This window comes from Micropterus salmoides, unplaced genomic scaffold, assembly GCF_014851395.1.
Source record: "Micropterus salmoides isolate LMB-PRFRI ecotype aquatic unplaced genomic scaffold, ASM1485139v1 Ms_hic_scaffold_20, whole genome shotgun sequence".
Taxonomy (NCBI): domain Eukaryota; kingdom Metazoa; phylum Chordata; class Actinopteri; order Centrarchiformes; family Centrarchidae; genus Micropterus; species Micropterus salmoides.
In genome coordinates this window covers 32,208,818-32,225,029 of record NW_024041151.1, presented here as the reverse complement: position 1 = coordinate 32,225,029, position 16,212 = coordinate 32,208,818, and the positions used below count along the sequence as shown (strand labels likewise).

General features: G+C 43.3%; 1 protein-coding gene across 1 annotated transcript in view; it reads right to left on the bottom strand.

Moving 5' to 3' along the window:
* Window positions 1-16,055, bottom strand: part of pam (peptidylglycine alpha-amidating monooxygenase) — a 90,351-nt gene extending 74,296 nt beyond the window's left edge. Inside the window, exons 1-3 of the mRNA XM_038733532.1 lie at window positions 15,929-16,055; window positions 358-514; window positions 163-272 (exon numbers count right to left, since the gene is read on the bottom strand). Coding sequence (XP_038589460.1) covers window positions 163-242 — 80 coding nt within the window. The 5' untranslated portion in view covers window positions 243-272; window positions 358-514; window positions 15,929-16,055. The remainder of the gene's footprint in view (window positions 1-162; window positions 273-357; window positions 515-15,928) is intronic.
* Between the last annotated feature and the right edge of the window lie 157 nt (window positions 16,056-16,212).

Below are 16,212 nucleotides of genomic sequence, written 5' to 3'. Positions count from 1 at the left end.
GTATATATAGTATACACACTATATAGTGTATATATAGTGTACAGTACAACTGTACACTATATATACACACACATACACACACATATCCAAATGTTATCTTAAAAAGACGAAAGATCTTAAATACATTCTATCCAAAGCAAGAAAAGAGATTTATTTTCTTACCTTTTGATTCCGTACACAGGGGTTTCCAGGCTGTGGCTGAATGCTAGCACCACCACACAGAACACATCCACTCTAATCATGCCTGTGGTGTTTTGCTTCTACTGACTAGGCTGCAAATGTGAAACAGAGGCATTCAGCACTATACTGTGGGAAAAGACAAGTTGGGTAAACTGCATAAGAGAGTGCTTGTCACACCTGTTTTCCTTGCTCAGCTTGGTTGAGGAGTAAGGATATGAGATGAGGTGAAGGTAGTATCCCTTCTGTACCTTACTCCTTTAGCATGTCGAACTGCAATTTAGGCTTGGGTCCTCCCACTAGGTAAGATGGCTCAAACGTCTGTCAGGAGCACCACCTGAAAAAGCATTAATGTTAATTGACTGCGTGAGATGTACCTTGAATATCTCTGGTAATATTAGGTCATTGCAGCCAAAATCAATAAATCTGAAATTAATCTAAAATAAAACAGCTAGGCAACATGTTGTTTTGTTCAGGATTATTGAGATGTCATTTTATACATTGACTAGGGATGTGATGAGATCTTGTCCCATGTGAGATTAAAACGTGACAAGATTTATGCTGAATGCGTGTGTGAATTTGTGGTGAGATTTCTGCTGATCACAAGTGTTTTCACCTAGCTTCAGTTTCCAAATGGTGGGAAGGGGATTTCCTTACTACCAGCGAAGCAATAAGTAATGCACAGCACAGTATAGAGTATAGTATGTGTTGACTCAGCAGGGATAATATTACATGAGAAAAGCTGATCTACAGGAGAAACAGATCTGAAAGCAACACAGAATGCCAGAGAGCTGCACTGACTGAGATTCTGAATTGTCACCTGTCACCTAAATTGTGTTTCCTGTTACATAAATCAAAACATTACCACCGTAAATTGCTGGAAAAAATCTCACCAAAATGCAGGAAATTAATTGTTTTTTGCTGAAAATTTTCATATAATTCAGCATTAAAGATTTCTTTGAAAAAAGTGTTTAAAACTCTTCTCGTCTTGATCTTGTGACTTATGCATCTCGTCACACCCCTAGTGGCAGACAATCTAAAAAAATCAGTGTGATGTCATCATGTGTGAGGCCACAATACCAGATGAGCTTACCACCTTTTATGCTTGCTCTGATCTCCTCAACAAAGAGTCAGTCTACTCAAACAACCATTTACGAAACGAGACTTTATCTTGGGTTTTTTATTTAAATATAAATAAAATATTAAATATTTAATATAATATTAAATTTAAATATAAATTTAAAAATCTTACAGAGTGGTGCTCAGAGAACAAGCTACTGCTCAACGTCAGCAAAACTAAGGAACTAATCATTGATTTTAGGAAGAAGGAGATAAAGACACACACTCCTGTCTACATCAGTGGAGCTGAGGTGGAGCAGGTGAACAGTTTCAGGTTCCTGGGAATCAGAATCACAGAGAACCTGACATGGTCATCTCACATCTCCACGCTAGGGATGGGCAAAGATACATCAAAATGTATTTTTAAATAAGATATCAAACACCCTCATTTTAAGCGAATCAAAATAAACAACAAAATACAGCAGCCACACTATGTATCAATATAAACTACTGTATTTTTGTATTTGAAAAATACTAAAAATACTTTTCCAGGTACCATGAAATCCTTTCACAAACCTTATATCTATCGGCCTGTTGGATCCTACCCTTCACCAGAACACTGACTCAGCTACAGTAGCTACAACACTAAAACTAAGGCTGAAATCTTAATTTTGTGCATCTCCTGCTGTAAAAGAGCAACCAATGAGTGCAATAAATTTTCTTCTGGGTTTGGCATTAACATATTAGCTGACTTGCATTTTATGGTTGTCAGCTTTTTGTTGCTTTACATTATCGTCACCAGCAGATGGTGGTGTCTTGCATTTTGTTAATGAACCTTCGAGTACTGAACCATTTTCAATACAATTGCGTCGGAAAGCAATAACGCTTCCGAACGCTTCATTTGGCCATCACTACCCCCACCCCTCAGCTGGTTTGCTCCTGCAGCTTTTAAGCAGGTGCTTGGGCCTACCACACTCTTTTGCCTCAGCCCCCTGCTGAGGAGACAACCAGGAAGAGGTGAGTACTACCATTGTTTGCATTATCTGTGAGCTAATTTGATATCTAACTGGACTACAGTAGAATCACTTAATTCTATGTTGTGAACCTTGAATATTACTGATGTGAGGTTTCTTTTTAGACAGGCAGGATGGCCAGACCCCCCTGTGCTTCCTCAACCTCCTCTGGAACTACTCACAGCAAAGAAAGTTATCAAATGTTTAACAACTTAAATAAACAATCAAAATAAGAATGTGTATGGCTCCTGCTTTATCAACAATCCCCACAAAGACACTCAGTTAACTATTTCAGGTAATGGAACCCCTGGTCTCCATTACAGGGTCACTCGCTGTCCCTCAGGTTGTGACACAGGGACACAGACTTGACGGCAATGTTTGCCGTATGTCCTTCGGGTGCAGAAGGCAGGTCCAGACTGTAAAACTGGATAAAAGTGTGAGGGGTGGCGCAGCCAGCCGCATCACACAAATCCTGGAGTGATGAAACGCCTGCAGCACCGTGGACCCTGCCAGTCTGGCCGGAACCTTAGGGACATAACCTGGACAAGGGTGCAGGATGGCCCTGACCCTCCCTGGGGCAAACTCCAGGCATCGGGGAGACACAGACAGTGCCTGGAGATCCCCCACCCTCCTCAGAGAGGTGATAGCGAGGAGAAAGGTCATCTTAAGGGTCAGGTGCTTGGCCTCAGCCGACTCGAGGGGTTCGAAGGGGGCCTCAGCCAGTGCTTCGAGAACCACTGCCAGGTCCCAGGTGGGAACCCTGGAACGAGTCACGGGTCTCATCCTCCAGGCTCCACGGAGGAAGCGCACACCCAGCGGAAGCCTCCCCAAGGGCCCATCACTCAGAGGGGCGTGGAATGCTGCAATGGCAGCCACAAATACTTTGAGCGTGGACGGGGAGAGGCCAGCGGAGAAACGGTGCTGGAGGAACTCCAGTATCACAATTACCGAGCAGGTAATTGGGTCCACCGCCCGTTCTCTGCACCAGGTGGTGAACACATTCCACTTTAGGCCGTACATCCTTCTCGTGGACGGGGCTCTGGAGCTGAGCAGCGTTTCGACTGCTCTTGTCGTCAGACCCGCCTCTAAGAACTGCGCCCCCTCAGGGGCCAGACCCATAGCTGCCACAGGGCGGGGTGCGGGTGAAAGATCTGGCCCTCCGCCTGAGACAGCAGGTCTCTCCTCAGAAGGACCTGCCAGGGCGGGCCCTCGAGGAGCGATATTAAATCCGAGAACCACACTCGTGCCGGCCAAAACGGGGCTACTAGTAGTAGGCTGACGCCGTCCTGGCGGACCCGCTCCAGTACCCCCGGGAGCAGAGCGACTAGGGGAAACGCATACAGACACAGCCTCGGCCAGGTCTGTACCATGGCATCCAGCCCTAGCGGGGCTGGGGGTGATAGGGAGAACCACAGGGGACAGTGTGCCGTCTCTCGGGACGCAAACAAGTCCACGTCTATGGGGCCGAACTCTTCGCATAATAACTCCACCACCTCAGGGTGGAGTCTCCATTCCCCGGGCCTCAACCCCTGTCTCGACAGCAGGTCTGCTCCTTGATTCTGGGTCCCAGGGATGTACATCGCTCTGAGGGACAGCAGTCTCTCCTGGGACCACAGGAGGATCCGATGTGCCAGTTTGCATAATGGGCGCGAGCGCAGACCCCCCTGGTGATTCAAATAGGCCACCACGGCCGTATTGTTTGTCCTGACTAGGACGTGGCGACTGCGGAGATGGGGCAGAAAACTCCTCAGAGCTCTGAAAACCGCCAACATTTCCAGGCAATTTATGTGCCAAGAGAAATGATGCTCCTCACAGGAGCCTCTCACGAAGCGGTCGTCAATGTCCACGCCCCATCCTGTGAGTGAGGCGTCTGTTGAAATAATTGTTCGGCGACAGATTGCTCCCAACACAGGACCTTGGGACAGGAACCAAGGCTTCCTCCATACAGACAGGGAACGAAGGCATCCGCTCGTAACCCGTATCAGACGGAGCGGATTTCCCCTCGGGGAGAATCCCTTGGATTTTAGCCACCACTGCAGGGCTCTCATGTGCAGTAGTCCGGAAGGTATTATACTGGACGCTGCTGCCAGAAGACCCAACACCCTCTGAAAGTGTTTTACAGTGATGGCGCGGCCTAACTGCACTCTGGTCACTGAGAATAAAATGGACTCGATGCGTGCGGGAGACAGGTTGGCCCGCATCGTCGTTGAGTCCCACACCACCCCTAGGAACGCAGTCCGTTGGGTGGGTGTCAGCACGCTCTTCTTCGCGTTGAGCCGCAGCCCCAAACGCTGAAGGTGGGCAAGGATGACATCTCGATGCCGAACCGCTAACTCTCGAGACTGGGCCAGGACGAGCCAGTCGTCGATGTAGTTCAGTATGCGGATGCCCTGGAGCCTCAACGGAGCCAGAGCTGCATCCATGCATTTGGTGAACGTGCGGGGAGATAGTGCTAGGCCGAACAGAAGAACCCGATACTGGTAAGCCGTGCCCCCGAAGGCGAACCTCAAGAACTTCCTGTGAGAGGGACGGATGGAGATGTGGAAATAAGCGTCTTGCAGATCTATCGTGACAAACCAATCCTCGGATTGGATGTGACTGATGATGGCTGGGATGGTAAGCATCCTGAACCTGAATCTCCTCAGAGATTGGTTCAGGGACCGCAAATCCAAAATCGGACGCAATCCTCCGTCCTTCTTGGGGATCAGGAAGTATCGGCTGTAAAAGCCGGCTTCTCTGACTGGCAGGGAAATTAATTCTATGGCCCCTTTCTTCAGCAGAGAGCGGACTTCCTGTCCCAACACCTGGCTCTGTTCTGTGTGTACTGTAGTCCCGACCATCCCGCAGAATCTGGGGGGGCGAACCCGGAACTGCAGCCCCCCTATTCGAGGTCTCAGGACCTCTTCCCCCGGGCCCGCCGAGACTGAATGACGGTCCTCAGATCCGTCTTCCCGGGGGGCTGTGGGCGAGAGCGCCGTCTTGCGTCCCAGGTTGGTTGAGGTGGATCCCGCGAAGCGACGCTCTGCTTCTGGCTGTGGCGGTAGGTGCTGGATGAAGGCTGCGTCCGCCTTTCCTGAGCCGTCGTGGTCTTGGAGTCTGACCGGCGGGGGAGATATCGCTCAAATGCCTCTCCCTGAGTTTTGGCGTGCTGGAACCTGTTGACGACAGCATCCACTGCTTCGCCAAACAGGCCAGAAGGCGAGAGGTGGCGCATCCAGGAGAAAAGCCCTCTCCTTCCCCTGGATGCCTGATAGGTTGAGCCACAGATGGCGCTCCGTAGCCACCAAAGCCGCCAAGGATCGGCCGATGGAACGGGCCGTTTCCTTGGTCACACGGAGAGCCAAGTCCGTCGCTCTACGGAGCTCCGTCAGGTCCTCCTCAGAGGGACCTCCCCCTACATCACAGTCCCGAAGAAGATCGGCCTGGTATGCCTGCAAGACAGCCATCGTATGTAGGCTGGCACCAGCTCGACCCGCTGCCATGTAGGCCTTGCCCACCAAATCAGACGTCATCCGACACGGCTTGGTGGGGAGCGACGGCGTCCGGAGGGATGAGGCGAGGTTGGGAGAGAGGTAGCTAGCCAGTGCCTCCTCCACTCGTGGCATTACTGTCTAATTGCCGTCAAGTTGCCGTAGTCCAGCCGGGGGGACGTAGACAGCCGCGCAGGGAAGGGTTTATTCCATCATCTACACAACTCGTTGTGCAGATCCGGAAAAAATGGTAGGGGCCGACGCGGGGGTGGCGCTCGGTGTTGCAGAAACCGCTCATCTAGTTTGCTGCCTGCCGATGGCTGCTGCACCGCCTATGGCCAATCAATGTGCAGCTTGGCCACGGCCCGCGTCACCACTTCCAACAACTCCTCGTATCCTGGCAAGGGCTGATGACGTTCCGTTTCCTCTATGCTAAGCACATCTAGCTCCTCAGAGCCAGATCGTGTCAGCCTTTCCGGACTCGCCCCTCGAGTGGGAGAAACCGAGAAACAGGCTCCCGATCGGGGACGAGGGGAGGAGGATTCCGCAGACGAGGACCGGAAAAAGGCCTCAGCCGTTCCGGCACCCTCGGCGACACCTCAGCGACCGCGGGGCCTGTGCCACGAGGGGAGCGCATCCGACCCTCCTCTAGGAAGAGAGCCACTCGAGACCTCAGCACCCTCAGGGGCAGGGCCTCGCAATGGTCGCAGGCAGCCCCCTCGAGAGCCGCCTGAGCATGCGACATCCCCAGGCATGAGACGCACATCCCATGGGTATCACCTTCTGTGATGAAACTCTCACAAGGGAAGATACACTGTCGAAATCGCTTTGACATGATCTGCTGCTTCGTCTCGATGTCAGGTAGGAAAATGGAGCTTCCAAACATAGCAAGAGTGCCTGCTGAATAGAAAGAAGCTAATGTGTCCTATGTGCCGGCGTGCTTATATACCCCCTCCGGTTACGCCGTCACACACTACCGTTCTAATAACACCAAGAGGATTGGAGTAGTTTCATTCATAGTTCAGCCCTGCCACGCCCAGGGGCGTTCCCATAGTGTCGTCACCGACGCAGTTCGAGTTCCCTCGAAGGGGAACTACAAACTGCATTTCATTTCACAACCCTGTAGTAATATGATGATTGATCTTGTACCTTGTATATACATACATGCCATCTTCTCAGTGCCTTTCCACTTCAGACTCTTATTACCATGGTCCTCTGCGGTTTATTACCAACCCTGTTGCCTGTACCCATCATTGTGTTTTGTATGATCGGATCAGCTGGCCATGATTGGCTTCACAGAGACTTAGCCACTGCTATACATTGATCTGTAAAGCTATGTCACCTCTGCATACATGCAACCCAACAATGCTGGGAACTACTATTTGCACTTCAGGGGCCGTATTACAGAAACTTCCTGTCTTAAGTCTTAAGATAAGACAGTAAGTGTCTAAGATAGGATTTTTCCTAATTTGGTATTAGAGAAGCAAATCCTAAATAAGAATCCTATCTTATCTCAGGTTAGGAAATCCCAAATACTCAATCCAATATTGCTTATCAGCTTTTATGTCTATTTTATTGCCAAGAAACCGATGACACTTTTCTCTTCTTGCCGAGCTAAACGTCTTTTAATCTATCTTACAGTGTTTTACTGAAACACAGATTGAAAAATGAAGCAAAAACAATGAAGATCATTGACTTTCAAGTCAGATGAGTTAGAGGTGTTGGTAAGCTGTCGATAAATCGAAAGATGTACTTTTTGGGAAATTTACATCAACGCTAACTTGAGAGATAAAAGGAAGAGAGTTAGCGGAAACAGTCTCCGTCGTATCAGGTATCCAGTGGAGTGTCAAAAAGAAAATGAGTACATTGACTAGTGATACGAAGAGGGACGCAGCTCTTGTGTCCAGAGAGCAGAAGAAGTATTATATTATAAATATTATATAGTATGTATTCCTACACTGACCCCGGCAGAAACCAGTATTGTGGGTCTCCTTGGGAAAGTTAATTATGAAGGTAAAAACGGCTGCAGGCTAACATTAGCATGTTTTTTATTGTCTTTGCCAATGTCCTATCGTAGACTTGCATTATGAGATTTTTGTTAGGCCTAAATTGCTTACATTATCAGGCTATAAAATACATTATCATATTACATATAACATTATATTAGTGTTACATAGCCTCAGCCTTTACAACATTGCATATTCATACAGGCATTCCCGGTGGATATGAAGTTGGCCTAGGAGTGGACAGTGTTGTGTTTGCCAACATAGAAATCCAGCTAACTGACGAAGATGTGGTTTTGGAGGAGCAGAGTAGTCCTCAATCACCAGCTATGGTCACAATGACAACACCCCCAGTTAAACTAATAATTACTAGGCTAGTAGGCCTATAATTAGGCTAGAAACTAGGCTAACTACTAACCAATATAAATTTAATTCAACCAAAAGGTTTAGTATTACCCAAACTATTGCCATGTTTCCATCCAATTGTCATACGAATTTTAAGTGTACTTGTCGCAAAAAAGAAAAAAAAGAAGAAGTTGCGAAATATGTGCGTTTCCATGGTTTGGAGCGAATAAACAAGGCTACGGCAAGCGTCGTTACGTCAGTAGTTGACGTTACACATGGCTGTAATAAACAAGACGTATGGGTTCCAAACCAGAAACAAAACCAGTCGCATGAACCTGATGCCCATTGATCTTAGAAAAATGGAAAGAAGTTCTCAGAAATGTGTTTCAAGCGGGCAAACTCTTACCAGCCATGTCTCCGCACGTAATGGGAATATCAGGTGTTATGCGAGTTTTGAATGCCTCCAGAGAATTGCATGAACCTCCAAATAATGCTTTTAAACGCTATAATATCCTGTGTGTTGTTCATCAATGGGGATAAATGATTCAAAGTATATAGCCTATTCTACGAACGAGTTGTTAATATTTTATTACACTCAGTAGAAGTAGCCTGGCATTCATTGAGATTCAGCAAAAATATGCGGTTTGATCAGTGTGCAGAGCAAAGGATCTGAAAAGGACCTTTAAGAGGTGAATGCATAATTCAGCAGAACAGATGATGAAGGCTACCTGCCAAGACTTGCATCCACCTCTTTTCTCAGCACAAATGATACCAGCCGCGAGGTGCAGGAAATTCTCGGCAGGCATGCAGAACACCACACAGCAGTCAGCCAAAAGCAGAAACAGCTGATCAGACGTGAGTTACACGTTCGCTATGTCAGAACTTATTCGGGAAGTGTTTACATCTCCCATTTAGCGCATTAACTCTTTTTCGATAAAGGCAAAAACTACCTCAAGCGAGCGTAAAAACTTTTTTGAGAAATAAAGGATTTTTCCACCCTTATTTTGCAGTTTCCATCAACCTTTTGTAATGTGATTCAAAATCAACTTCAAAATGTGCATTAAAAAACGTTGATGGAAACATGGCTTATAATGGACTATCTAATTTCATTTTGCAGCAAAAAAATGGAAGCCATCCAGCATGTCATCAGACACCCTGGAGATAGAAAAGGAGAAGCTGCAGCTGAACAAGGAGAGACTACCATTTAGGCAAAGGGCAAAAAAAGCAGGAAAATACACAGATACAAAAGAGATTGCCAGTCAAGAAATTAGGTTTATTTTAGATATATTAAAGGCAGGGTAGGCAAGTAGCTTCTAAAACACTTTTTGTCATATTTGTTTAAACTGTCTATATAGTCTGTAGTCCTCTCAGGGCTGCAGTAAACACTCGTGCCACTCGTTTCATTCGGACCTAATGCAATGATTGGCTGGCTGACTGTCACTCTCCCTCGCTGCCATGGCTACCAGCCCTGCTGCTACAGGAGCTGCCTCCATACGCTCACCCGGTCAGCTTGCTCTCAGACCCGACGAGCGAAGCAGTCAGACAGGTGGGTGATATCTGCATGGCTTTTCAACGATCGTGACAACTGAGGAACACCAAGGGGCTGAAAAGTTACACCGTGGTGGCTTTATTTCTGCTGGACAGGGAATCTGGCTTTTATCATTTTGATGGTGATTTGTTACTTTCATCGCTAGTAAACGTAGCTACCTACTTAGCATACAGCTAACTGTTGCTACGAGTGCAGGCTGGTGTAGGAGCCAGAGTAGAGACAATGAATTCTATCTAGCTGTAGGTGAGCTGGAAAACAGCAGAGCGAGCTGTGTTTTCCAACGCTAATATTAGGTAAGACAATGTAAGTGTAGACTGCGCCTGTTTAGTTATTCACCATCTGGGTTTATTATACTATGTTTACACCTATCTTTACACCTTTTATCTAATCTGTTTGTGTGATTATCTTGTGTCTGCAGGCGTTGTTTGACTGTATGTTACTCTTTTACAAATGATGTAGCTGTGTGTTTGTAGTTAAGACATTTCAACGTTAGTATACATAAACAATGCTGGCTAAAGGTCCCCAAGTATCTGTGTTTCTGGTATATAAGCTACCTATAATATAGTTTGACGTTGTTCGTAGCTAAACCTACTGTGTGAAAACCTTTTACTGTAATTGGTGCTGTTATGCCATGACTTATTTTACCAGAAGTAAAAAAGTCCTGTATGTTTTATTTCTACTGTGCTCTCAGGTCACCTGCAGATTTGGAGTCTTTCATAGCCCTGTGCTTCTCACCAGTATACGCTGATCAGACCATGCTGGTTTGCCTGGATTACAACCACCAGTCAGCCAGGAGAAAAGCTGATGACACAGTTCAGTATGTTGCATTATGAGTACTCCTATGCATTTTACGTCAACATGGGGTTCAATCAGGTGTCCCTGCCCTAACTGTGTTGCTAGATACAGCAAAATATAAAACAAAAAGTAATATGGTTGGTTTTGAAATGTGGTTATCATGTCAGAGAGGTGGTTGTGTTATATTTAATCATCTCCACAGCAGCGATATGATGCTACATGCAAAATCTGAACTGTCTTCATAATCAGTCAACATACCTCTGGACACACCTTGTCGATACCTGTATATACTTATTTTTAATGATGTTTAAAAATGATCTATTTGTGATAAAGGTTTTAGTAGTTTTTAATAACAATAAACAAGTGTTATACCACATTTGGATGTCATTATTGGAGATATAAGACATAAACGTAAGTTGCTTGATTGTTTATGCTGCAAGTGTAAAGAAAAGGCATTTATCATTTTCAATGTTTTATTTAAAAAAGAATGCAAATATTATCCAGAACAGGGACAAATATCTTTGTATTTTCTCTACCCTCCTGGGCATAAAACAAAAACAATGTACAGGTATTCATTCACACAGTGGAGGGAATTATTTGTGTAGCACTGTGTCTGTTAGTGACACCCTGCTAGGATTAAACCTCTGTATTGTCCTAATGGATCAGGAGAACAGTTGCATATCTTCCAGAAACAGCAACTCAGTATCACGACTCTGTCTAAGTGCTCCACACTGCCACACTACAAACTGTATGCTGCCTGACTGAACTGTCTGTTACTCTGTGCTGGGTCTGGAAGATCAGCCTTGTGTGGTGCATGGAAACACTGTAGTCTGGATGTTGTCAGTCCTCAAATTCTGGTCTGTAATCTGTAAAGGAATATATAGTTGTTAGAACCCCAAATGGGACAGATCTGTGTAAGTGGAAAAAACATTCATCAACATCATCAAGTAAAATGTTTTCTTACCCCTGATGTGAGCCGCTGCATTGCGCTGCTCGCCGCTCGTCACACTGTGCTCGTCCTCCAGCAGAGTTGGTAACGCACGTTCACGTGTTTTGGGGGCGTGGCTTTGGAAGGAGCCCAGAAGGGAGGGGGTGGAAGTTTCTCTGTTGGATACTTTCAAAAATGCAGCAGTTTCTTGCTAGTTTCTCAAACTTACCCACCCTGCCTTTAAGAAATTATATAAATTATGTATAACCAAATGTTTTTTTGAATATTAATGTTACTTTTTCATTAATAAACAACAGCCACATGAAGAAATGAAGTGCTACATGATGTCTCATACTCCTGTAATACATTATTTTACATCTTGGGAGTGTTGGCTCATCTGGACTAACATAGAAGAAAATGAAAATGAAGAAATTCTCAAAAACTATCACATCTAGTGCATCCAGTATGACCACTGACAGATACCAGGACAATGTAAGCTTCACTGTTTCTGCACCACAGCCCATTATAAACCACATAATACATGAAGTTTACAAAGCATGTAAATATTACCAATATGTCTTTTTAATTTTTTGAAATACAACAGAAACACAAAGTAGTACTGACAGCCATAATTTCAGCTTGTGGTAAAACGGTGCAACATTTTTAATGGCCATTTAGCATGTGAAAGTACAAATTACATATTTGTGTGCACAGTGGGACGCAATATCTAATAAAATTTTTAAATTCAAATTCGGAAAGTATTCATTATTGGTCACTTGATAGGCACAGGTCTTGTTATAGATCACCATTAGCAGTAAAAAGAAATATATGTTTTCCACCAGGGCAGTAGGATGTGAAGTTTAGCTGCTGATCTGAGCTTCCCTGTTGTTACTGTTTCATTACCAATAATATTCATCATCTGTTTGTCTCAGGAAGGTAACGGTACATTTCTGTCCACGTAACAAAGCCATAACAGAGCGCTGGAGAAGAACTACATGAAATTACAATCCAACTACATATTTTTTCTACAGCGCAGTAAAAGTTTCGCTGGCTGATCTGAGCTCCGATGCTGGAAGTTGCTGTTTTATTGCCAATTAGCGATCAGCTGATTCTCAAGAACGTAGCATACAAAGCCAAAACAGAGCGCTGGAGAGAGAGATAACTACATGATATTAATCCAACTAACATACCACAAGCCAAAGTAGAGCGCTGGAGAATAAACCAATCCAACTAACAATAAATTTTTTTCTACCAGTGAGTAAAAGTTTAGCTGGCTGATGCTTCCATGCTCTAAGCTAACGTTACGGATTTATTGCCAATTAATGTTACTGAACAGCTGATTGTCTCGCCAACGTAACCGTAACCAGCAAAACCAAACCACAGCCTGGAGAATAAGTAGGCAACAGATTAATCCATATTTCACACCACTGACCGGGGAAAAATGTCAAGTCTCTCTGTGATTATGGCCAACTAATAGCTAACGTTAAAGCTATCAAACAACAATTTGTATTTGCATTGCTTAAGTCTGGCAAACGAAGCTTATTATCTGTCCAGCAGAAAACACACAACTTCAGCTCCGCTTTGAAAACATCTGTCCCACATTAACGTTATGGCCTGATTGATTTGTCGATTTATGCTACCTATCGAGATGTGCTACTTAGCGGTTCTGCGTCAGAACACCGTCAGCTGTCTGTCCCCACTCCGTCTGGCTGTCGGCTCTCGTGCTAAATAACACCTGTGTGCTCCTTCAGCTGTCCAAATGTCACTTCTCTTCTTACTTCTAATAAACCAGAAGACTACTCAAAGACTGATATAAGATATTACTATTATTATTATTATTATTCCCTCTTCTTTTTCTTTGTACATATTCAATGTAGTGACGGGCATCTACACTACCGGAATTACACAAGCAGAAGAAGAACGCTGTGATGACGAAACAAGCTCGGTAGCGCTGTTTGTTCGTTGACGGCTACGGTAGAAACATGATGACAAAATACAGCAACCTCCACAGCAGGGGGTGCCCGTGGTTATGTAGATATAAATGTCTCATTCTAAGGTAATAAAAACATAACGGTTCATTATGTAAGGTCTTTACACACCACTGAAAACATAGTTATGGACCTTATATTGCATTTCTGTCAATTGTCCATCAGAAATATTACACATTGAACCTTTAACGAGGATTTATGAATTAATATTTCGAATATTAATATTCATAATTTGTATTAAAAGTAAAGTAGATATGCTACACACATGATACCAGGGAGGGAAAATGACTAATTGGGCCAAATTTGGACATTTTCACTTAGGGGTGTACTCACTGGTGTTGCCAGTGGTTTAGACATTAATGGCTGTGTGATGTGTTATTTTGAGGGGACAGCAAATTTAGTTATACAAGCTGTACACTCACTACTTTACATTGTAGCAAAGTGTCACATCTTAAGTGTTGTCACATGAAAAGATATAATCAAATATTTACAAAAATGTGAGGGGTGTTCTCACTTTTGTGGGATACTGTAGATTCAGTTCTGGGAAACATGAGGGCCAGTCAATGGCATCAGTGCCTTTGTCATCCAGGAACTGCCTACACTCTCTGACCACATGAGAGCCACTCCATGAACTGCAGTTTTAGTTACTTCCTATTAGGGCTGGGTAGTAAAACAATAATGATAATTATCGCAACATAACTTTTCTCAATAACGATATAATAAATGTTCAATATATCGTCAATGAATATTTGTATTAATTCATTTAAATCACAAACAAATTAGCACCTAATTTTTCTATTAAAATGTTTATTTTGTTGAAAAAAGATTAGCTAATTATATTTGTTGAAAAAGATAATAGTTTTAAATGTTCTGACTCAGATTTGTGAAGTGATCCTCTGTTTGACATCAAGTGTTTGTCAAGTTCTGACCATTAAGAAACGTTTAACCACATAATTAACCATCTGGTTTCTTCAGTGTTCACTCAGGAGCAAAAATCAGCCTTTAAACTAGAAAGAAATAACGATTTGACATATATTGTGATAATTATTGATATCGAATAACATGAAATGTTTTTATCGTGATAACATTTTTGGCCACATCGCCCAGCCCTACTTCCTATATTCTATTCTTGAATTTCCCTCGGGATAAATAAAGTATCTATCTATCTATCTATCTATCTATCTATCTATATGGCCTCAGAAATGAGACCAGAAGTTTGCAGCTTGATTAATTCCAATGTCTGGTCTAAATGTCATGTGAAAGGCTACATTGGAAATATGTTTAATGTTTAATGTTTAAGTTCAAGTGTACTTATTTCCCCCACAGTGGTGGTGAAAAGTATTTTCTAGTTACATGCAAATGTTACATATTACACATAAATATGAGACTTGTAACAAATATTGCCATACTACAGGATAATATACTAATTTATGATCCACACTTCACTAACTTCACTTAACAGTGGGCTGATTGGCATTTCCTCCTATTACCAAATAATTATACTGTTACCTTGACAAATCAGCATCAATAATCAACATCAAGAATGCTCTACTGCACTGACAATGACACCTAATAACAGAGTAGTTAAAACTGCTCGCAAGTCCTCAATAACCATGCATTATTATAAAAACTCACTGTCTCTGTACTTGTTTCTTTCATTTAACCTCAGACAGAAAAATAAATAACTGGTGGTAATGGCACTGTAATTTGTAGACAGAGTAAGTCCTCACACGATATGTTATCTTGTATTGGGACTGTGAAAGGAAAAATCATTGAGACGTTCAGCTTGCTTGGTGACTCATCGATGGTAACAGAGTAATAACAGGGAGAGGAGGAGTGTGACATCACAGCCCTCTGAGAGAGGAAACTATGGAAACAGGGCCATCCTACTCATAGAACACAGCACGTACTCCACCAGAAACATTGAACATTTTCCCCTTTATGTACCTCTACAGCCACTTAAAAACTAATTTACAACCTTATAATTCAACCATTATGGTAGACACGACTGTTTCATATTCATGAAACAGCTGGCCAATGCCAGCAAAAGCAAATATGTCATTATTACTAGGAGGTTAGAAAGGAAACATCTGTATGGTGGAAAAAAGAAGACCTAAAAACGGAACTTATTTTGCTATACCAGTTTCTATATGTTCAAAATGAATCCTGATTCTTGTTTTTCACCACGGAAAGCCACCATTAACGTTATGAATAAACAGATGTCACGCCTGAACTAAACCGGAAGAAACAAAAGATCTTTACCGTCAGCGCTAAGCTATTAGGGGTAACGTTACATATAAACATACCCGAACCTTTATCTAAGTAAGCACATTGTTAGGATAAAAACACATCTTTTTTTCTGTAAATGAGCTCCTTAAAAAGGGTAATTGTCATGTCGGTATTGTAACTTAAATGAGCTAACGTTAATGTTAGCTATCTTGTGCGTTGGTGTGTGTTTTGGCAGGTTAACGTTAGACTTCGAATCTGAGCTGTGATAAATTTAACTGAATATGTCTAAAGTATAGCTAACGTAAGTTTGAGACTTAGCTTTATGTGACATTTTAAAGCGATAACGTTATGATTAGTAGATAAAAATGGTACCTGTTCGCTGCCGCTGCTAGACGTGTTTCAATCGCCTGTATTGATGCGTTAACTTGTGTGTCGTTGGTGGGGATCAGTAACAGCCACACTTCCACTTTTCAGAATAAAAGATGAGTATCTCTCTGTCTGTCTGTCTGTATATATATATATATATATATATATATATATATATATATATATATATATATACATATATATATATATATATATATATATATATATATATAGTAATTGGTTTCCAGCTAAATTTGCGAGTCAGTCAGATTCCGGAAACATGACACTTT